At 47.1% G+C, this 22390-nt stretch overlaps 1 protein-coding gene across 1 annotated transcript in view; it reads left to right on the forward strand.

Annotated features, from left to right (window-relative positions):
- ADAMTS12 (ADAM metallopeptidase with thrombospondin type 1 motif 12) overlaps nucleotides 1–22390 on the forward strand; it is a 188460-nt gene that overhangs the window by 159571 nt on the left and 6499 nt on the right. The window contains exons 20-23 of the mRNA XM_059694981.1: nucleotides 5913–6065; nucleotides 13129–13302; nucleotides 16370–16513; nucleotides 18308–18467. Coding sequence (XP_059550964.1) covers nucleotides 5913–6065; nucleotides 13129–13302; nucleotides 16370–16513; nucleotides 18308–18467 — 631 coding nt within the window. The remainder of the gene's footprint in view (nucleotides 1–5912; nucleotides 6066–13128; nucleotides 13303–16369; nucleotides 16514–18307; nucleotides 18468–22390) is intronic.

The raw sequence follows: 22390 nt of genomic DNA on the forward strand, positions 1-22390 counted from the left end.
TTCGCTTATACTCAAAAAGATCATGTTAGCTTGTTAAGAGAATTAGAATACGGGGGAGAAAAAACATGATGGAAACATGCCGGTCCCTATTGTCAGGCTGCAGGGATTGGCGTGGCATTTGTTTTTCCATTTCTAGACCTGCTTCAATCCTCGGGGCATCAAAATCATTTCTCACCCATTTGAATTTCAAATGCACAGTATATGTACTTGTTAAAAGTAATTTGACAACTCAAAGGAGGACTTTGTGGCAAAATAACCGCATGTTCAAACTATTCAGCATTTTTATATTTCATGGCTCATGTTTGTAGCTAAAAGGAAGTGAAGTAATCATAGCTAATATAAAAAAGACCTTTAATTTATAAAGCATGTTCATTTCCAAGCCACTTTCATATGTAATCTTTTATTTTTTCCCTTTTGACAGCCCTGAGGAGCATGTAGGGTCTGATTGATACCAATTTATAAATAGAGAAACTAAGGTATTCTGTGGTTCAGTAACTTGTCTAAGGACACACTGGTCATTTGGATGATGAATCTTCTTTTTTTATTCTAATCTACTGTCTTTAGTGAATTTCAGCACCAATTGACAATTTAGCTGTATAAATTTTTTGGTATGGATTAATCATCTTGGGTCATAGAATTGACTATATTGGTAATAAACAGGTAAATTCAAACTTTCAAAATTTTTTGTTTACATTTGAACTCTGTTTTCACATTGACTCATGTTTGATTTCTTAAGTAACTATTGCGTTTCCTGCCTGTGGAGCAGCACCTTACCATCTCCATTTGCATGTGGAAAACGCAGGTTCTGGAGGAAAAGAGATTTTCATGCTTAGAGTATGGAGATTCCTGACATTTTACTCACATTTCTTTCTATTAGCAAAGTTCTAATGGGCTCTAGTGAGGAGGATGTTGACAGGGAGCATTTATTAAGCATGTCCCCTGCTTAAATAGCATGGTTTTGTGCTAATTAACACAAATTCCACATTTAATCCTCATCACAGCACGGGGAGATTGGTCATATTTTCCCATGTTAGAGATGAGGAAGCTGGAGCTGAGAGACGTTGAGTAGTTGGCCTGTATCACACACCCGAGTCGTAGAGCAGAGATTTGAACCCAAGTGGACGGACTTCACTGCCTCTGACCCATCACTTTTCAAATCAGAAAACACCGCCACTCTCTCTGCCTTCTGTTCTGTTGTTTTCTTCTTTAGTCACATGCCATAAAAATCATGCCAATTAAGTGGAGACCCTGGGTGAACAGATGAGAAAATCACAAAGTTCACCAGGAAGTATTTTAAAGTAACATTGAGGGCTCTATGGGTACTTTTGAGCTCACAGATCCAGTGGGTTCAGCCTAGAAATAAATTGATCTGTGTACGTTTTGTGAGTGACACCCTTGAAAGGATGTACTTGAAAGTAGCACCCTCAGAACGTATTTTCCCTTCCAAAAAGATGGGGCAGTCTTATAGGTCAGATAAACAGGTTTGTTGTCTTAACCCATCAAAGCAGTCTGGACCATGTATGGCCTCTGCAGACTCAAAGACAAAGAGAACACATTATGGAAACTGAGGCTCCTAGTTAATTTGTAGTGTTTTGTTAATTAGTTAATGGAAATGTAGTCCGAAAGCACCTACCATCAAAGACCCTGTGGGCCTTGAAAAGAATACAGCCGGTCAGACAGGATCTGAAAGAGCAGGAGATAAAGGGCATAGCTACAGGGTTGATGTCAGAATACTCAGTGTGATATATGTACGATGTGTATTTGTAATTAGAAATCTCACACACACAAGGCTAGACTGCTGGAACAAACAGAGCATTATAAGTTATGGTTCGCTAAAACAGAGGTTGACTTCTCTCTCACATAATAATGCAAGGTGATTCCAGGTCCGCAGTGGTGGCCATAGAGAATGATGCTCCGATCCATGCTGTCATTTGGGAATCCAGGCTGACAATGGCTCTGCCATCCTGGTTCACTATCCTAGTCTCAGAGAGGGAAAAGAGCGTAGAGGTATCCCTGTGGGGGGTTATAAGCCAGGCCTGGAAGGGGCACCAATTACTTCTGCTCACACTCTGTTGTCTAGAACTCAGTCACATGACCACCCCAACCTGCAAGGCAGCTGAGAAATGTAATCGAACTGTGTGCCCAGGAAGAAGAGAAGAAAGTTTATAATGACTACCTAGCAGTCTGTGCCACCGGATGGCATGGCCCACTGGGTGTCTTAGGAAGCTCATTCTGGAAACCGTGAGGATGAGGGATTTGATTTGTTGAAAGGTTACTGCAGTGGCCTAGGTGAGGTGTGAGACCTAGGACAAGAATGCTCAGGCTGATGAGGGGAAGATAATTCAAAACACCTTTAGAACTCAACATCCAGAAGGCTTTGTGAATAATTGAGATGGGGAGGGGAGAGGAAGAGAGGACTCTGCCATGACTATTCCATTGGAACAAATATTGGGTGTCTGTTGGGTTGTGCTCCTATAGATGGAGAAGCCACACATTAAAGAGGAGGAGAGTCTTAACAGCGACAAAGAAAGGAGGGTGATGAGAGTAGTTATAGATCAAGTTAAATTGGTGGTACCCTGGGATCTCTAGGTGATGACCCGCAGACGTTTGTGTATGAGTCCGAGGCTGTTGGGAGAGGTGAACACTGGAGATAAGACTTGGTAGTCAAGACCAGTAGGTAAAGTTAGGACCCTGAGAGGGAAGGAGGTCACCCATTAACCTGTAGGATGCAAGGAAGAGTGGGCCAGGCATGGGACCTGGCTAACAAAGAGATCCCATGTGGATCCCATCTAGTAAGGAATAATCTACTATTTAAGACATAACCCAAGAGAAATGGTACCATGGTGTCTAGGAACATAAGGACTGACAGTGGACCTAGTGGGTCTTGCACTTACCAGGTCTCTGGTGACATTGGGAAGAATGGTGTTTATATTGAGATGGAGGGAGATGCCAAGTTTCAGTTGGAAGGGGAGACCCTTCAGTAAACTACCACAGTCCTCAGGTAGAGGAGTCCCCACAGTAGGGCTGCAAATAAGAAAGGACAAGCCCTTCTTAGTCCACAAGTTAATACACAAGTTTTATTTAAAAGTAGCATTAGGATGGCCCAGAAATTACTTTCTTTTCCCATCCTCTTATCTTTTGACCTGGCCCCTGAATCTCAAAGCAGTTGTGGAATTATTAAATTCAAATGTGTTCTAATGCTTTTGTCCTGAAGATACGTAATATGTGATAATTGATAAATGTTCATCGATTCTGTGAGAAAGTACTATCTCCAAATAAACAGAAGTACCCATTCAACCTTACGACTGTTTGAGCCCAGAGGTTAATTGACACATTTTGATTATATTCTAATCAAGATCCACAGAATTAATTCCATTTCAGATGTCATCCTTTGACTTTGACAGAAATAAACTGTCTTACTGAATACATTGTAGTTCACCAAAAATTTATCAACCTCGCAGGAGCCATTGAGAGCTACCAATTCCAGGGAGCTTGGCTGGGAAAGGGAACTGGCCCAGAGTGCAGTTTTCCAGAGCCACACACTTGGCAGGCGCTTCCCTCCTGACCAGGCGTGGGGCCTGCTCTGCTTAAGCCACTTAGGAAACAAAATGTTTAACCCAGAACTGTCCATTGCCACAGCAACGCCAAATAACAACCAGCCACAACACCTCAGTAAACACTGATGTTTGTTCACGGGTCTGTGGGTCAGCTGGGAGGTTCTGCTATCGGGGCTCAGCTTAGCTGGGCTGAGTGGCCGATCATACGTCTCCTGGAGAGTCGGCAGAAGCTGGACGCGCTGGGATGGCTTTGGCCAGGTCACCCCACTCGGTTCCACATGATCTCTCATCCCACAGCAGACTAGCCTTGTTCCCATGGCGGAGACGGGGTCCAAGAGAGAGGACTGAAACCAGCAAGGCCCCTTGAGAGCTGGCACAACATCACCCACTGCATTTTTTAAATATATTTTATTGAGTTTTACAATATTTTATTGATTTTTACAGAGAGGAAGGGAGAGGGATAGAGAGTTAGAAACATCAATCAGCTGCCTCCTGCACACCCACTCCTGGGGATGTGCCAGCAACCAAGCTACATGCCCTTGACCGGAATCGAACCTGGGACCCTTCAGTCTGCAGGCCGCTGCTCTATCCACTGAGCCAAACCTGTTAGGGTATCACCCACTGCGTTTTGTCCACCAAAGTCACAGAACAGTCCCGATTCAAGAGCTGGGGAACTATATTCCACTACCTGCAGGAGGAGCTGTGAAGTCCCATTGCAAAGCACGTGGTGTGAACAAGGGGTCGCTCAGTGCACTTCAGCTGTCATTGTCTCTGTTATAGACACATGGTCTAGTTCAGGGGAGAAAGTGCTAGGAACTTGAGAGATACAAACCAAATGACAAACAACTTTGAGGGGGAGGAAGGAGCTCCATGAGCCCAGTGGAAACAATGATGGCCTAGGCCAGCCGTGGGCAAACTACGGCCCGCGGGCCGGATCCGGCCCGTTTGAAATGAATAAAACTAAAAAAAAAAAAAAAAGACCGTACCCTTTTATGTAATGATGTTTACTTTGAATTTATATTAGTTCACACAAACACTCCATCCATGCTTTTGTTCCGGCCTCCGGTCCAGTTTAAGAACCCATTGTGGCCCTCGAGTCAAAAAGTTTGCCCACCCCTGGCCTAGGCTGTTTTCTACTCTGCCCTTCCTATGATTCTACAGTGAATTTATCTGTTACATATGTGTTCTAACCCAAGAAGTCACACAGAGTGAAACATGACATGAAATGGAGTGTGAAAATGCAACAAGAGAAATTAATGTAAGGCTGGTTTTTATTCATAACTCATCAAAAGAAACTTCCAAAAATGTCATAAATGGAACTCCCACCCCTTTTCTTTATTAGCCCAGAGCTGTGTTTCTCATGCCCCGAAACAGTCCCGCCTTCTGAGGATGGGCACGGAAGAGGGGATGCAAGTCAAAGCAACCATGTGAAAGAACCAGGCACGTAGGATACAAGGAATTATAGGGGGAACGTTTGTGCAGCTTTCAAGGTGACCCCTTGCTAAACCTGAGCTATTTAAGAGTTATAAACAAATTAAAACATCATGTGAGGAATGGACTATGCGTGTGGCAAACGGTGATTGATTTATTCACCACCATCGGGTCCAGGAGTGAAAGCATCCTGTCGTAGCATCTGTCTAACTCCACATGTGGTATGAGGACCCCCGGCACCTGCATCCCCTGGGAGCCGGTTAGAGCTGCATCCTCTCCAGCCCCTCCCAGACCTCCTGAGCCAGAACCTGCCTGTCACAGCGGGTCCCGGTGACTCCCACAGACACTCTCGGTGGAGAAGTGCTGCTGTAGCAATATTGTACTGCGGTTTAGAAGCAGAAAATCCTAGTCTTACTCCTGGGGCAAGCCAGCTCCCCAAGCCTGGGTTCCTTTACAACAATGCCCTTTGCACCGCAGTGTGTGAGGAGAGCCTCGCTGAGATAAGTGACAGCGGTGGTGTAAGAGGTGAGGTGGGAGGCAGGTGTGGGTCTGACGTCACTGAAACAGCACTGGTGTGAAATGCGGCGGTTTGGCACTGAAGCCAGCATCATTTCTTTTTTAAACTTTATTGTTGAAAGCATTACAAATGTCCCCTTTTTTTGCACTGGCTTGTCCTCCCGAATATCTATCAGGGATCCTCAACCATGGCTGTTTATTAGAATGGGAATGACTTAAGTTCCTCATGCGTGGGCCCTGCCAGCTGAGATGCAGCCGTTTGCCCGGAGCCGGGGCCCCGTCCTGGTATTTGTTAAGATTGCTGGGCAGTTCCAGTGAGCAGCGAGACTGGGCACTCGCCTGCAGGTGCCAGGTGTGTCTGAGGAAGCTGGGCTCAGCCTCTGTGTTCTGTCCCCCCCCCCCCCACAGTGTTCCACCACATGCGGGCTGGGGGCCTACTGGCGCAGCGTGGAGTGCAGCACCCGGGTGGATTCCGACTGTGCGGCCGTTCAGAGGCCGGACCCCGCCAAGAGATGCCACCTCCGTCCCTGCGCCGGCTGGAGAGTGGGAAACTGGAGCAAGGTAACGGACCAGGCTCAGTGGTGGGAGGATTGTGAGGGGAGGGTGGTAAGGGACCAGGCTCAGTGGTGGGGTGGTTGTAGGGGGTGTAACGGACCAGGCTCAGTGGTGGGGTTTGTGGTGGGGGGTGGTAACGGACCAGGCTCAGTGGTGGGAGGATTGTAGGGGGGGTAACGGACCAGGCTCAGTGTTGGGGGGTTATGTGGGGGGTGGGTAACAGACCAGGCTCAGTGTTGGGGGGGTGTATGTGGGGGGAGGGTAACAGACCAGGCTCAGTGTTGGGGGGGTGTATGTGGGGGGAGGGTAACAGACCAGGCTCAGTGTTGCGGGGGTGAGGAGGTTTTACGTAAGCATTTGCTATAAAGTTGGTTCTCTCCTCCCTTCCCCCGTCCCTGCCTCCCTCTGCCTCAGTTCTGTGAGAAAATTGTGGGTGAGTAAATCCTAGGCGTGGCTATAGGCCCACTACCCTGCGGACAGTAGTCTTAGCACAAGTAGAGTGTGTGTATCTTCCTGTCCTTTCCCTCACCGGGTGAGTGACACTTGTGGAGTGAATTGCTTGTCCAGCATGCAACACTATTTCTAAATTACTTACTTTCACCATTACAAGTAATAAGTATACGTTATCTCATGCATAAGCAAATCATGGCCCAGCAGCTGCTCACAAAGCCAGTATTACCTTGAATCTGCCAGACTCAAAGTGAAAGCTGAACCGCAGAGGAGAATTTGATCTTTAAAAGTGCCGATCGGGCTGTGGTTTTATTGTCTTTGCCCTGTAAAGGCTGCATCACCTCGCGTGGGTGCTCGGGGCCACTAACCAGGCTGACTCTGCTTCGCACCAGCCTCTGGGGACCTCCACCCCGGCTGCCTGGCACTGGTCCGTGGTGAGTTGAAAGCTGCCTGGCTGTAGGCGGCACAGAGGTGGGGCCATGCGTGCACCCGTCTGCCAAGCACACAGCCCCAGATGCCCTGCAGGCCCGTCTCCTCTCTGGGGAGCCACTTTCCCTCGACCAGCAGCACTGCGGGCGTCTCACTGACGCTCTGGGTCCCCTGAAGACGGAGCTGCAGACAGGACAGTGGAATGTCCTTTCGCTGCTCTCCCGGCTTTTCCAGAGTGAGGCTCTGGTCTTTTGGAAGAGAGGGGGGGGGGGGGGAGCAGGCGACTCCCTGCGAAAACTGCTTGGGCTTTCTTTGCCACCCGCCAAGCCCCGCCCTCTGTGGCATGCCATTTTCCTTTCCAGGGGAATGCTGGTTCTTGTTTCTTTCTCTACCAACTCATAACAAACTCAGGGTCCAACAAGGACTAAACGCTTGGCTATAAATCCTCTTCCATATCCAGAAAAATCTCAAGAAACATCTTCTGCCTCTGAGCAAGTCCTAGAAGCCCACTTTCCCATCACTGGGACTAGTCCTTGGTCCTTCCCGTGGAAATTACACGGCTCAAAAGAAGAGCAGACGCGTGGAATAGATCACACATTGAAAACGTCACTCCAGTTAAAACCCTAGGGGTTCCAGCTGGTGTAAACCGCGGATGAGAGACCTGGGAGCTCTTCTCTGGGGCCGCCCCCCCCCCCCCCCCCCGCCCCGAGAAAGCCCTGCTCTGCCTGGCATCCCTTCCCTGCCTCTGGGTCCCTCCCTCATGCCGGGAGGGGGAAGTACTGTTAACCCCGCAGCACACCAGGTGGCTGTAGATGTCTCTACATGTCATCAGGTTCTGTGGAATGTGGTCCCCACCACAGCTCAAGTCTAATCCTCAAGGTGACACAGTCCCATCAGTACAGAGAGCGTCTCTTCTCTCGGGATGGTAGATACACCCAACATGAGAGACACCATTGAGCTACGGATGGTGGTTTGCGCTGACTTTTGTTTTTTCTGACTATCAGATGTTATGATACTGCGTACGTGACTTCTCTTTTGCTTGGGAATGTTGGTTTCCATTTTATCTTCAATTCTTTTTTAAAAAATGTATTTTTATTGATTTCAGAGAGGAAAGGAGAGGGAGAGAGAGACAGAAACATCAATGAGAATCATCGATCAGCTGCCTCCCACACACCCCACACTGGGGACCGAGCCCACAACCCGGCGTGTGCCCCTGGCCAGAACTAAACCCGGGACCCCTCAGTCCGCAGGCTGACACTCTGTCCACTGAGCCAAACCAGCCAGGCCTTTATCTTCAATTCTGATGATGAAGAGACACTGGGTTTTGACTCCCACTTTTTAACCAAGTCATAAGGGTGCCAGAAGTTCCGACCACACACTGAGAAAGATTCTTAGTTTCCCTGTTCCATCAGGATTTTTAGCTCATTCAGAGGCAACCCCACAAATCTAAGTAGGAAAGTGGGCCCCTGGTTTTGCTTTAAATATCCAAAGGGTTTAGGTTCTTACCAAGTTGACAGGTTTGCCTTTTCACAGATACTTTCTCAGAGGGAAGAATCCTAATTTTCCCTTGTACCTTCTGCATTATCCCACCAATACCTACCCAGGTCCAGGGACACTTTAACGCTTATGGGACTGCAGGGTGTGCTGCAGTCTCACCTGAACCCACAGGGGTCACACCTGGGGCCCCCGGGTTTCTCACTGTGATTGCTCTCAATTGCACTTGTTTCATCAGCTGTGTCTCTACCACTGTGTGCTTGCCGGAGCCTCATGCCACTGCTGTGGCTGTTTTCTCACGGGTGACGGTAGAATGAGACGTCACATTCGGGTCTCTAGCTTCACAGGGTGTAGAAGTCATTTTCCAGAATACACTTGTTTCCTCTTGATGCATTCGTCTGTCCAGAACCAACTGGGACTGCAGTCCTCAGGGTTGTCCCAGAGACGGACTTGGGGAAAGTAGTTCTGCAGAATTGCATCCTGGGAGCAGTGCTGGGCTGGGCGTCAGACACACCTGGGTGGGTACCTTCTCTCCCCAGGTGGCTGGCCAGCATGTGACTCTCGTCCATTCATCTAACACCTTAGGAGCTTTAGTTTGCTCCCCTCTGAAAAATGAAGTGGAGACTATTGCTCTGCTTGCCTCATAGAGTTATTTTAAGGATCAAAAGAGAGAATATCTGTGCAACGACTTTGTAAATGGTGAAAGACTGTTCCAGTGAAACCCTGGGGGAACTCTAAGCTCAAGGTAAAGGCTAGGACTGGCTCTCATGTGTTTACTGACCTCTGGCTTCCGGGGAATGCAGGCCTGTGGACAGGTGACAGTGGAGTAAGTCCTGTCAACTCAAGCAGGCATCCTAAGAAGACAAGGCGTTCAAAGTGTCCATGAACTTGGAGGACTTCACCTACCTTGAGCCCTGGCATTTGCCAACTACCACCATTCACCCAACGCTGCACAAGAGCTTTCGATAAACAATTTAATATTCACCCAATACAGACCCCTCTTTATAGTTCCCACGAAGGAGACAAAAGCTTGGGGTGCACATCACTAACACCCCATCACACAGGTCGCACTAAACTCTCTCAGTTTTAAGAGGCCACCCCCCGGAGGAGGCATCACCAGTGTAATGACAGCTTTCCAGAGGAAGGGACGTGCCGCACAGGAAACATGCACCCCAGCTGGGAGAGGCACGGCGATTTCAGAACGTTAAACCCTGTCCGAGGAGGAAGGTGCCTCTTGTGGAAGAGCTGCAGTGATGACACGGACCAGCTTGAAACCCTCAGTGGGTGTGACACCAATGCCAGGCGGCACCCACGGCTCCCACCTTCCTGAGTGAACGTCTTTCTGTCTGTCCTGCTTGTCTCCATGGTTACTCCGTTTTACAGGTTGTCGATGGCAGTGCTACATATTTTTAGATGTGAATTTTTACAAATGAATTAATTAGGGAAAGAGCCTCTGTCTTGCTAAGTACAAAGAGTCCCCAACTTTTATATGTAACATGTTCCCAGGAACATATATGAAATCCCAGTGTGCCAAAGTCAGAACCTAGACTTGCGTGTCATCGGGGAGCTTCTGGCCCCAGCAAGCAAAAACTGAGCAGCAGGAAGGCGGAGCCTATGCTGAAAAGCACTGCATTTGTTTTCGTCTTGATATCATTGGTTGAATGGCTAAACCATCGCCCTCTCTTGACGCCCCGGGGGGTTCCGGTTAAGAGATCCCTAAAGAGGAATGGCAGTTAAATCGGAGCCATTGGGACCACAGGAAGCATGAACCCAGACGCTGGAGTTGAGGACTGATGTCCAGACGGGAGGCCTCTCCCGTTGCCCACCGCCCCTCTGCTCTAGCGTTCTGACCGCCTACCTAACAAGCCTTCCTAACTGCGCCTCTGCCTGTGCCATTCTCTCCACCTGGAATGTCTCCCATCCTGTTTTGCCAGCCGAGGGAGCATCTGCTCATCTTACATGACTCAGCCCCAGCCTCGGCCCTGTATCCCAGCCTTTCCTGACCTCCTCAGGGACACAGATCCCCCCTCCTTTGTGCCTCACTAGATCATGGACAGCCTATGACATAAAGCCTTTATCGCTTCTACTCATTGGTGTCATTTTTCCCTGCTGCTAGATTGGGATTCAGAGCCTGGAGCATAACAAGTGCCCCATACTTGGAGGAAGTCGGGGGGAGGGGGAGAGACAGATGGAAGGGCGAATTTTTATGCTGTTCAACTTAGAATGTGTGGAATGCATTATTTGATCTTAAGGGTCTCAGGAATCTGTAGCATAAGGAAAGGAACCAAAAAGAATTTTTTTCTGTCTCTTGGTTTAGCATTTGGCATGCAGCTTGAAGAGCACTGAAGTATTCTGAAATCAAAACAGAGGACAGATCTAGTGACCCCACACTTAACACCCGCTAGCATGTCAGGATAGTTTAATCATCCGGCTTATCCTTCTAAGACCATGAGAACAGAGGCTTGGAGAAGTGATTAACCCACTGTCCGTGCAGCCGGTTGGTGTCGGAGTGGTAATTGTGCACAGGCTCCTGCCCTCCTGATCCTATGTTAGTTAATTTCACACATTGGAACACCTGTGTGAGTTTCATAAATTAAAAAACAACACAAGCCCTAACCGGTTTGGCTCAGCGGATAGAGCGTCAGCCTGAGGACTGAAAGGTCCGAGGTTCGATTCCGGCCAAGGACATATACCTTGGTTGCGGGCACATCCCCAGTAGGAGGTGTGCAGGAGGCGGCTGATCGATGTTTCTCTCTCATCGATGTTTCTAACTCTCTATCTCTCTCCCTTCCTCTCTGTGAAAAATCAATAAAATATATTTTAAAAATAAAATAATAAAAAACAACACAAGAGAGAACCACTGATTTCACTTGATCTCTGCCAGTGGCTCCTGTAAGCTGAGGGCACCTCCATCCTAACGCAATCTGGTTTGCAGATTCTGTCAGTTGAACAAGCTGATGCGGTAACTGGAGAGCCGTTAGGCCTGTTTGGTCGCAACAGGGCCTCAGCCGGTGTTTCTAGTCTCATCAGTCTGGCTCCTGTCCTCAGTCGGGTCCACAGGTTAGGAGGGTTAGGAGAGCATGAACACAGGGGACCCTCCTGCAGGGCAATAAGGAAAGGAATGTAGGAACTGGCCCTCAGCACCCAGAGGTGCAACAGCGTCAGGAGTGGAGTGATGGGATATCCAGCCCCTCCCTCCCGCTGGCAGAATCTGAGGCCTTTAGAAAATGGAACAGAAAAGTCACAGCTTTAGGGAGTGTCTTCCCTTATTTCTTCGTTCGGCACATTAACAAACTTCACGTTTCATTGAATGGGAAGTCCCTCTTTGACCAAAGGGCAATGCTGTTCTGAAAATTCAGTGTAGGAATGCCAGACGATAGCATCGAATGGAAGCTAAGGAAGCATTTTTTACACATGTCTCTTGTAAAGGACCTTTTCCTAGTAGCGAGCCTTCTTGTTCTAACCATGTGCTCTTTCCCAGACGTCTGTTTGTCGGAAAAATGGCTGCTTTGTGTGGAAATGATTAGCACGCTGCCTCGTTTCCTCTGTGGCTGATTTTAAGTTGGCAGCTACTCTTTTCTCTGTGTACATACAGCCTGGCAGGAAAACAAAGTCTTTAGTTTATTTGGGGGGCTGCCTTCCAAGTGTTGCTTATTGCTGAGAAGCTAAACACAGTTGGTTTACGGGATCACTGCAGCATCCATCTGCCCCCCAGCACACGGGCCCGCATCTTCCCATGCGTAGCCCAGGGATGCCAGGTTGCAGAAGAAAGGGATGGTATTTTGGGATCTACCTTGATTGAAAAGTTCTGAGGAATTTTCTTTTTCCATCTACAAGAACCTATCATCATGATTATCCTATCATGGCCAGAAAGAGAGCATGATTTTTTACCAAGTAGAGAGGGGGCCACATGAAAACATGCCTTGCAGCTATGGACATACTTGCATTCTCTCAGCCAGGAATGCAATGGAATAAGTGACGGAAGGAGTCAGAGGACAAAGAAAGATGTGCTCCTCCCTGTGGGAACCACAGGTCTCTCTAGCCCACGGAGAGCCCTCCCTGGTCGCCCTTTGCTTGGAATTCATCTGTTCATTCCTAAAGTTTGTGTGGGCCACCTCTGCTGTGCCTGGCACCGTGCTAAGGGCTCAGGACACAGTGGTGACCAGGGGAGAAGGGCTCCAGCTTCATGGCAGTGAGAGCCTACTAGGAAGGATGGACACGTTAAATAGAAGTCGCTCCATAGTTCCTATCCCTGTGTTAAACTGGAGGGGCCTATCCAAGGAAGGCTTCTCTGAGGGGTGACATTTAAGCCCAGACCTAAAGGAAGAGCAGTGGCTGGTGGGTAATGCAAAGGGTGGAAGGAGGACACTCGGGACATAAGGACCACAGGGCGTATTGTTAACCCATGTTGTTCATCCACAGTATCTGGCAGAGAAAGGCTGGGAAGCACCAGGGTCTGCCTCTATCTCCCCTGCCCCGGTCCCCTCTGAAGTCCAGTTCTTCACTCATCAGGAGCTTTGGGGCAAATCACAGAAACACTCTGAGCCTCGGCTGTCTTATCTATAAAGTGGGTGATACCTCCCAGGGCGTCGTGAACCAGAACTAACCCTCTGGTGACTGCAGCCTGGACCGTCGGGTGCTAGGAGCCCTCCTGGGGCCTGGGGCACTGAAGGCCTGGCATCCTCTCTCCACACAGTGCTCCAGGAACTGCAGCGGGGGCTTCCGGATCCGGGAGACTCAGTGCGTGGACAGGGAGCATCGCAGCCTGAGGCCATTTCACTGCCAGTTCCTGGCCGGCATCCCGCCCCCGCGGAGCATGAGCTGCAACACGGAGCCCTGCGAGGAGTGGCAGGTGGAGCCCTGGAGCCAGGTACAGCCCCTCGGGCACCGTCCACATGGCCGGACCACGTGCCTGTCTGTGTCCCCACGCGAGTCTAGGGCTCAGGGAAGACCACACCTGTCTGGTGCCGATGACTGGCCACCATTCAGTGACCCAACGCTGTGTGGGGAGGCTCACCGTGTCCACGACGTGAACTATGTTGTGTGGTTCCCACGGTGACACACCAGTGCCTTTATTAGAACCTAGTGTCCCAGTGGATATACAGGGGACGTGGGGTCCCTGCTGGGGACACGTACATGGACCATTGTGATGAGAGCCATTTAGATCGGAGCCTCACATGGCTCTCCTGGGCTTCTGCGTCAGGCTGGGGGTGATGGACAGACCCTTTCCACACAGTATATTTTAGAGTTCCACCTTTCCATCAAATGCCCAGATCATTGCACAGAGAAGAAGAAGTGTGTGTGTCCGTGTCCTCTGTTTTGTCAGGGCCCAGACCCTGCTAGGTCTTTGTGCTACTTCAACACAGGGAAACAAGGTTACTAGTCTTTGGTGAAGTAGGATGATCTAATTTGCCAATAGCAAATGCCTCAGTAGACAAAAATGCTGCTCCCAAATACATCCATGCCTGGTAGGAAAAAGAAAAAAGGAACCCAGCATGTTTTGAGGGTGTCTGTGAGCTAGGCATTTTGCCTACAATATTTGGTTTAATTCTCACAACAGCCAGGATAGTAGGCCTATGAATTCCACTTTATTGGTGAAGACATTGAGACTCAGAGGTTAAGAAGCTTCCATGAGGTCACACAACTAGAAAATAAATTGGTGGACTATTAATTCAAGCCTAAGGCAGACTCTTTCCACTGTAGGCCTTAGCCCAGTGGCCATTGAGCAGAGAATGAACTGAGGAAAAAGAGTTAAATTAAGAATATTTGGGTGAACCTACCAGGTGCCAGGGAAGGGAAGGTAGAGAACCACAACTGAAAGATACAGAGTTTGAGTCAAACTATGGAGGGTGGATTCCCCTAGAGAGCTACTTGCTGTCTACTGGGTCAAGCAGCCATGCTGATTTCTAACCCTCTGGGCCAACACCTGGTGTTTCCTGGGGCAGCAGCCACTACTGTCCCCTCTTCCTTGTCCTTCCACTGCCGAGCTCTGGAGAACATGAAGTATCTGCTATTCCCATGCTCGGGGTGTAGGCCCTCGTGTATGCTGAGCCTGATGGTGGCTTCCAGTGTCCTGGAATTGACAGAGGAGCTTAGATTGCCTTGTCGGAGAAGTGGCATTTGCAGGTTATCACAGATGAGCAGTTCTATCTGCTCTCTGGTTGTGAAAGAGATGTATCCTTTATACTTCCTCAGCAGCTGCTGGGAGCCCCCATCATGCACCTGTTCCCAGGGCCTCCTACCACCCTCCTTCTAAATGTCTCTGTTCTGAGCAAACCACCAAGTTGGAAGTCTTCCCTCCTAGGCTCCGAACAGTGAAGGTGGAAAATGCAAAAGTCAGTTGAATACATCCTCGGAGCTGTTGAGGGACTAGACATAGTAGGTGCTTTCCTGAGCCGCCATGATGCTGCTCTGGCCACACACACTGTCTAATGCCACACGGGAATGTCAGTGGAGTCAGCCAGCCCAGACTGCTTGCAGCTGTGGGAACGTCTCTGCTCCAGTGGGTGGCAAACTTCAGCATGCTTCAGGACCACCTGGAGGGTTTGCTCCCACACGGATGTCTAGACCCCCACCCCCAGAGTTTCCAATTCAGTGGTCGGGGGTGGGGCGTGAAATTTTTCATTTCTAACAACTTAGAAGATGCTGCCGCTACTGGTCTGGTGACCACACCTCAAGAACCACTGGTTTATATCTTCTTCACCCCTTTCACCTGGAGATTACACGCCAGGCGGTCCTGAATCTCTATGCCCATGTGTAGGTACACACACGGATCACAAATGTGGGGTTACTCTCCTCTCCTCATGGAGTTAAAAATGGAGTGAATAAATGGGGAAAAGTCCATGTTGACTCTCAAAGTTGGAACATTGTGGAAGCAATAGATTGGTTCTTTTATTGAGCAGAAAGGGCTAATTGTATATAATTTGCATTTTCCATGGTACCACCATACACATAGTGCCTGACATGATATGGGCAAGATGTTGACACCCATCATTGTTTTGTGTTGTGTGCTTTTTGTTACCAAATGATAATTAAGATTCTTCAAAGTACTCAAAGTTCTTTTCAAAGATTCTTGGTGAATTATTTAATTTCCTCCCAAAATGTTTAGGCAGAGGAGACAATATGTCTTGTAAAATTATTTTAGTGAGCAAAAAGCTGACATGTTTTAGAGTTGTATCCGTTGAGGAACCAACTTGTCATTTCAGATTTATTTTGTGAGCATTATAGCCAGTGCATCAGAACCCTGAGCAAACTTACTAACTTGCCTATTCAGAATAGACACACATGTAACTCACAGCTTTTTGCAGTAGGAAAAGAGGCTGAATCCCATTTTAACAGGAGATGAACAAACTTGTATTGCAAATGCGCGTGCTCACAGCTAATCATAATGAAAATATCTACATTTTACATTTCCGTTTCTAGACACTGGGGCCAGAAGGCAAAACACAGATAACAACGTCCATTCTGAAATGACTTATTTCAAATTTTAACCAAAATTCCTTCTGTTGACATATTTGACATGGAGCTATTTAGCATCTTCTGCTTTTTTCTCCTCCTCTTCTCCTCAGAATTTCCTTTGTGTCCTTCCTTCTCTCTCATCCTGTTTCCCCGCTGTTATTTGAAGGGACTGAGTGGTCGTAAGGAACTTGTAACAGAGGCTCAGATTCCAGTACAGATACTAATATTCTAAGTAACACTGCACACGACAAAAGTGACCATAGAAAGTTCTTCCCTTCTCACTGCAGACGTCTCCATGTGATTTTCTCCTTTTTTTGTTTGTTTGTTTGAATTTTGTTTTATTGCTTAAAATATTACAAAGAATAGTACATATGTCTCCTTTTTTTTTCCCCCTTGACCTTTCCCCGGCCTCCCCTACCCCCCAGTGTCTTGTGTCCATTGGTTATGCTTATACCTAACCTGTCGCTGTTGTATATTAGTGCTCCAGGTCCTGTGGAGGCGGAGTGCAGGAGAGAGGTGTGGCCTGTCCAAGAGGCCTCTGTGATTGGGCACAACGGCCGGTGTCTACTGCCCCCTGCAACCAGCACCCCTGTTGTCACTGGGCCATGGGGAACTGGCACCTGGTAAGAGTTAGTTGTGTTCTCTTCGTATCTTTAGTCTAAAAAAAAGCATTTGTTTTCTTTAGTTTCAAAAGAACATATAGTCATTGTAAATGTTCAGTGTGTCCACTGACTTACAGTGTGTCTCTATATGTTTTAGAGCTAGTATCCTTCTGTTAATATACCTCTAAGTCTGCTAAGGTTGACCCGGAGCTGACATGGTGGTCAATGTTTGCTGTCCTGAGTTCAGAAGAGAAAAAAGATCAAAGACTTTCAAAAGATGAAGATCAAATACCGAACTTTCCAGAGGCACGAAGCCTAAGAAAAGGCACTTCTGGCCTGAACGCCTGTGATCCTCTGCCTTTTCTTAGAGCAAATGGGACTCGCATGTGCCCTGGAGCTTGAGGCTGAGCCTAACGAGCTCCAGGCCTCTTGTCCTCTGCCGATCAGTTTGCCAGGTGGCAGCCAGTTGGGTGGAGAGACAAGGAAAAGAATTAAACTGGAAAGGAGGAAAGGATTTCTTATTCAAAGTTGTTTTATTGTATAAATAAAACTATCAGTGATACTGAAAATGAAATAGAATTCTTCCATAGGCAGATTCAGTGGTCACGCTGACTTGTCTTATCCTGGATTCTCTAGAAAATAAAGCCTTGAGACAAAATTAATCACTTTATTAGGAAATACAATGCCCAGGAAGCAGATGTGATAGGAAAAAAGGAAGGAAACAGGGAATGGGGGAATCAGATACGAGCTGGTGCACTCCCAGCCTGACCTTGCCCGGTGTCTGGACCAGTTGATCACCCATCCTCAAAAGGCCTTATAAAAGCCCTATGCACTGCTGCCTCTTAGGGCAGTTTGTCCAGAGGCAGGAAGAGAGAAGTCTGCTGGCTCTTGTGTCCCAGGAATCGGTCAAAGCTCTCCCCTGAATTGGCTAATACCCCCCATTGCCCTGGGTTAGTCATCATGGACAACAAGAAAGCAAATGGCAAATGGCAATAGTTCATCTTTTCGTGGCTGAGAAGGATTCCATTGCAGTATGTACCGCATCTTCTTTATCCAGTCCTCTGTTGAAGGACACTTAGGTTAATTCCATGTCTTGGATGTTGTGAAAATAATTTTGCCATAAACATAGGGGTACCTATATCTTTACAAGTAAGTATTTACAAGTTTTTCGGATAGGTACCCAGAATTTTAAAAGCATATATATGGTAAATTCAGACATTTTCTTACATGCCCAGGAACCATCTTGTCTAAGCTGCTTTTGCAGGCCAGCAAACCTCCCTTCTGCCTGCCGGTGGCCACCTCATGACCTTACCATGGAGCCTTACCTGTAGCGTGGCTTGAGACCTCACGTGGTCCAGCTCGGTCCATTCCACATTCTTTCTCCATCCCACTGTGGTTCTCCTCTCTCACCTCTCTTTTTATCCTGCTCTCAGCTTTCTTTATAGCTCTGTAACGTTTCCTCACATGTGATTTCCAGCCCCAGATCAAAGCTAGTTCAAAGAAACTCTGTTGCCAAGAAACCAGGGCCCAAATAGACTTTTTTTTTTTTCTATTTTACACATAATTCAACCTCTGTACACATTCTACTGAGAACCCAATAGTAAATTAAGCCCACTTCAGTCCACACAATCTGTAATATGGACTCCTCCTAAGTTCACATCTCCACATTATTAGTGCCTTTGACTAATGATTCTGTGGCTCCAAGATGGGTCTTGAGGCTTTCTACTTGACCACGGTGGGTTGGAGGCACTCAGCTGAGTTCCCCTGGTGCGTCTGGGGGAGAATTCTGATTTTCCATGTGCCCCACTCTTTCAGTGCACGGCTTCCTGTGGGGGTGGCTTTCAGAAGAGGACTGTCCACTGTGTTTCCTCAGACAACAATAGAACTGAAGGTCATGACCAATGCCAGTGTGACCATGAACCCAGACCTCCCGAACTCCAAGAGTGTAACCAGCAGGCCTGCAGGAAGAGTGCTGGTGAGTGGAGGGCTTTGCTCAGGGGGAGAGCTTTTCACGGTAAGTTGTCCTGCATGACTTGATTCCTGGGTCGCTGCAGTCCCCTTTACTGAGCCGGGAACTTAATGCTGAAAGGCCAGCCGGCATCGGGGGGAGGAAGCAGTCTGACTTGGTGAGGTGTGACGCTGATTCCTTAAGGGATTGTCTCATCCATTTTCCTAAAGCCCATTCACACTGTCATCCCACATGGATGAGAATCACTTCCCCTTCTTCAAAGACTTTTCAGAGATGCTCCCGCCTTCTCAGAACCCCAGTCGTGTACTGAATGGCCCTCTGGCATTCCAGCACCCTGCCTTAGGTTCCACAGGAACTGACTCTGAGATGCAGGTCTGTGTGCAAGGGATGCATTAAGAAAACACTCTTGGCAGCGATCAGGCTATCAATCCCCAGAAGGAAAGTAGGGGAGGGCGGGGGTAAGGGGAAGAGAGCAACCGAAGGACTTGTATACATGTATATAAGCCAAACCAATGGACATGGACAACAGGGGGATGGGAGCATGAGTGTGCGGGGCAGGGGGTGGGGGGGAGGTTGGGGGTTAATGGGGGGATGAGGACACATTTGTAATACCTTAACTAATAATAAAAATAAAAAAAAGATTAAAAAAATTTTTTTTTAAAAAAAGAAAACACTCTTGGGAAGGACCATTCGGTGAGTGCGGGAAGCAAGACAGAAAGGAAGCCCGACCAGGCTGCCATCGCCGGCCCAGTCCTCGCTTCAGCCTAGCCTCCTGGGGGAGCTCCAGGGTGCAAGGTCTGTCTCAGTTGTCTGTCACACACTCCAGCAGCTTTCTCTCTCCACCTAGAAAGCCTTAAGTGCCTGCAAATTCACTTCCCCTGGGGTAGCGGGTGGCCAATGGCTGAAGAGTGTGGGGGTGTGACAGTGCAGCTCACTGGCTTCAGGAGCTGGACTGAGACAGAACTTGCACCCTGGAGCTCCCCGTGGGACCAGGCTGAAGCGAGGACTGCGCCGGAGATGGCAGCTGGTGCTGCTTCCTCCCTTCCTGTCTTGCTTCCCATGCACTCCTTTGGTGGTCTTCCCTGGGAGCGCGTTCTTAATGAATCCCTTGACACAAACTTGCACTCAGAGTCTATTCCTGCACGACCTAAGGCCACCAGGTTAGCTTATCATACCCAGAATACATAGAGAACTCATACAACTCAGCAACCACAGAAACAAACCATCTGATTTTAAAAGGGACAGAGGACCCGAATAGACACTTACCCAAGGAAGACACACTGGTGGCCAACAGATATATAAAAAGATGCTAAACATCACTGGCTATAAGGGAAATGAACATCATAAACGACAATGAGACACTACTTCATATTTGTTAGGCTGGCTATTATCAAAAAGACAAGAAATAAGTGTTGGAAAGGATGTGGAGAAAATGGAACTCTCATATGCAACTGGTGGGAGTGTAAATTGGCACAGCCACTATGGAAAAGTGTATGGAGGTTTCTCAAAATAATTAACAACAGGGCTACCATATGACCCTGCAATCCCTCTTCTGGTTGTCTACCATAAAAACAAATTGTAAAGATACAGGTACCCCTATGCTCGTTGCAGCATTATTTACAATAGCCAAGCCATGGAGCAAAGAACCTAAGTACCTTTTGACAGATGAATGGATTTAAAAAATGATAACTGATAATACTAGGTGTATGTATACAATGGAATGGAACTCAGCCGTAAAATGATGAAATATTTCTATTTTCCACAACATGGGTGGATATTGAGAGGACTATGCTAAGTGAAATAAGTCAAGTGGAAAATGACAAGACCTGAGTGATTTCACTCATATGTAGGGTATTTTAAAAAGCAACAAACCAACAAATGAAAAAGGAAAAAGCTCATAGATACAGACAACAGAATGATATTTATCAGAAGTGAAGGGCAGTGGGGGAGGATATATATGGTGATAAAAGGAGATGACTGTGGGTGTTGGGCACACAACAGAATACACAGATGTCATATTATAAAGGTACACACCTGAAACTTCTATGATGTTATTATTAACCAATTTCACCCCAATAAACTTAATTTAAAAATAAGATTTTGAGGCTATGGAATCCTATGTTGCTTTGACTTTCTCTAATTGAAGAAGCAATACAGTCTTGGTGGAACATGCCTAGTATTATCAGTTATTTTAAAATTATATGTAGATTCTCTTTAACTGTCTTACTGCTGAATAATATAATCTTCAATAATCAAAACTGGGTTAAATGCAATCCTGGTAGTTTTATCTTGAATTCAAACACTGAAGAGATGGTAACTAACAGTTGGCTGGCAAAGGGTGGAAATAATGAATTCCATTCGCCAACAATTATCAGGGCATGGAGTTAATTATTAGCTTCTCTTGAAAGCAGAGCCACGCTTACTCATGGAGAAACATATGAAAGAGCAGCTGTAAGAAATTTCTCAATTGAAAAGCCACCCACCCACCCTGTCTGCTCTGCCCTCTGAAATGCTTTGAAAATAAGTCATTCAATGCCTAGATCTTTGTCAGCCATCCAGCCATCACAGTAAATATACCCCCTGTGTCCATCTTGTAAGATCGGGCATGAGTTCATGTAAAGTTTGTTCTCCTCCAGGCCTTTGCACTTTTTTTGGGTGCCATCTAACTTGTTAATGAATTCAAATCTAAATCAAAATGACCATTTCTGTAGTAGGGACTCTAAAAACCCTTTACATGTATCTGGGCTAAGAAATAAAACATCAGAAATTTCATTCAGAAGTATTTACTGAGTATCGCCTATATTCTATGCATTACATTTGTAATTATTAAAAACCAAAGAAAAAATCTTATGCATTCTATTCCTGGGTATTTTTTGTTTTAATTTGGGGAGTGAGGGGTAGAGAGAGCAAGAAAAATAATGAGGAAAGTAACAGGGACAGTACTTAGACCCAAAGTTGATACAAATGAACATCTGAGCCAGCAAACTTCCTATTGGAGAATATTCTTGATGAATAGGATTTCGTTCAGTAATTCATTCAGCAAATAGTGTTGATAATGGCCTATGTCTCAGGCAAGTGTTAAAAACCAAGGGTACAGAATAAGTAGGACAATCCCTGGCTTCAAGAACCCAACATCTTACAGAAACTGTATTTGTCAACAACATTGAAATTGATTTTCAACTTTCTTTTGTGGGCAAACTATTATCCTTTCAATCTGTACACAGCTGACAGTAAGGAAACATGCTTATACTAGTAACTGTCCCTTTAAATTTCCAAGTATGCTTTCTGTTGAACAGGCAAAGGCAAATGGGGATCTCCTCTCCAAGTTACCCCTAGTTATAAGCATTGTGTATGGTTCGGCTGGAATCCAGTTGGCTGATGAATACAACGAGCCTCATTGTTTTACAATAATAATGAGAACAGATGCAATTCAGCCGTGTCATGATGTTGGGCTCATAGTCATTGCCTAAATGAGCTGCTAAACATAGGCTGGCACGTAGGGTCCAATATAGGCCACTACGGCCCTCCACTCTTCCTTCCAGCCCCCTGCTCTCAAACAGGAGGCTCCCAGGACTCTGCGTGTGCCCAGGGCTCTTGAGGACCATTTGTGAGACCCTGGAAGGAACCGCAGAGAATTATGTTAAGTGAAATAAGTCGGACAGAGCAAGACAAACACCGTATGATTTTATGTATATGTGGAATCTAAAAAGACAACACAGATGATCCAACCAAATGAAACAGAAACAAACTCATAGATACAAAGAACACGCTGATGGTTGCCAGAGGGGAGGGGTTTGAGCAGGAAAAGGGGGAGGGGATTAAGAAATAGGAACTGCCCGTTATAAAATAAGTCACAGGGATGCAGTGGACAGCACAAGGAATAGGGTCAGTGTTACCATAATAACTACATACGATGACAGGTGGGTACT

The sequence above is a fragment of the Myotis daubentonii genome, chromosome 4 (genome assembly GCF_963259705.1).
Source record: "Myotis daubentonii chromosome 4, mMyoDau2.1, whole genome shotgun sequence".
NCBI lineage: Eukaryota > Metazoa > Chordata > Mammalia > Chiroptera > Vespertilionidae > Myotis > Myotis daubentonii.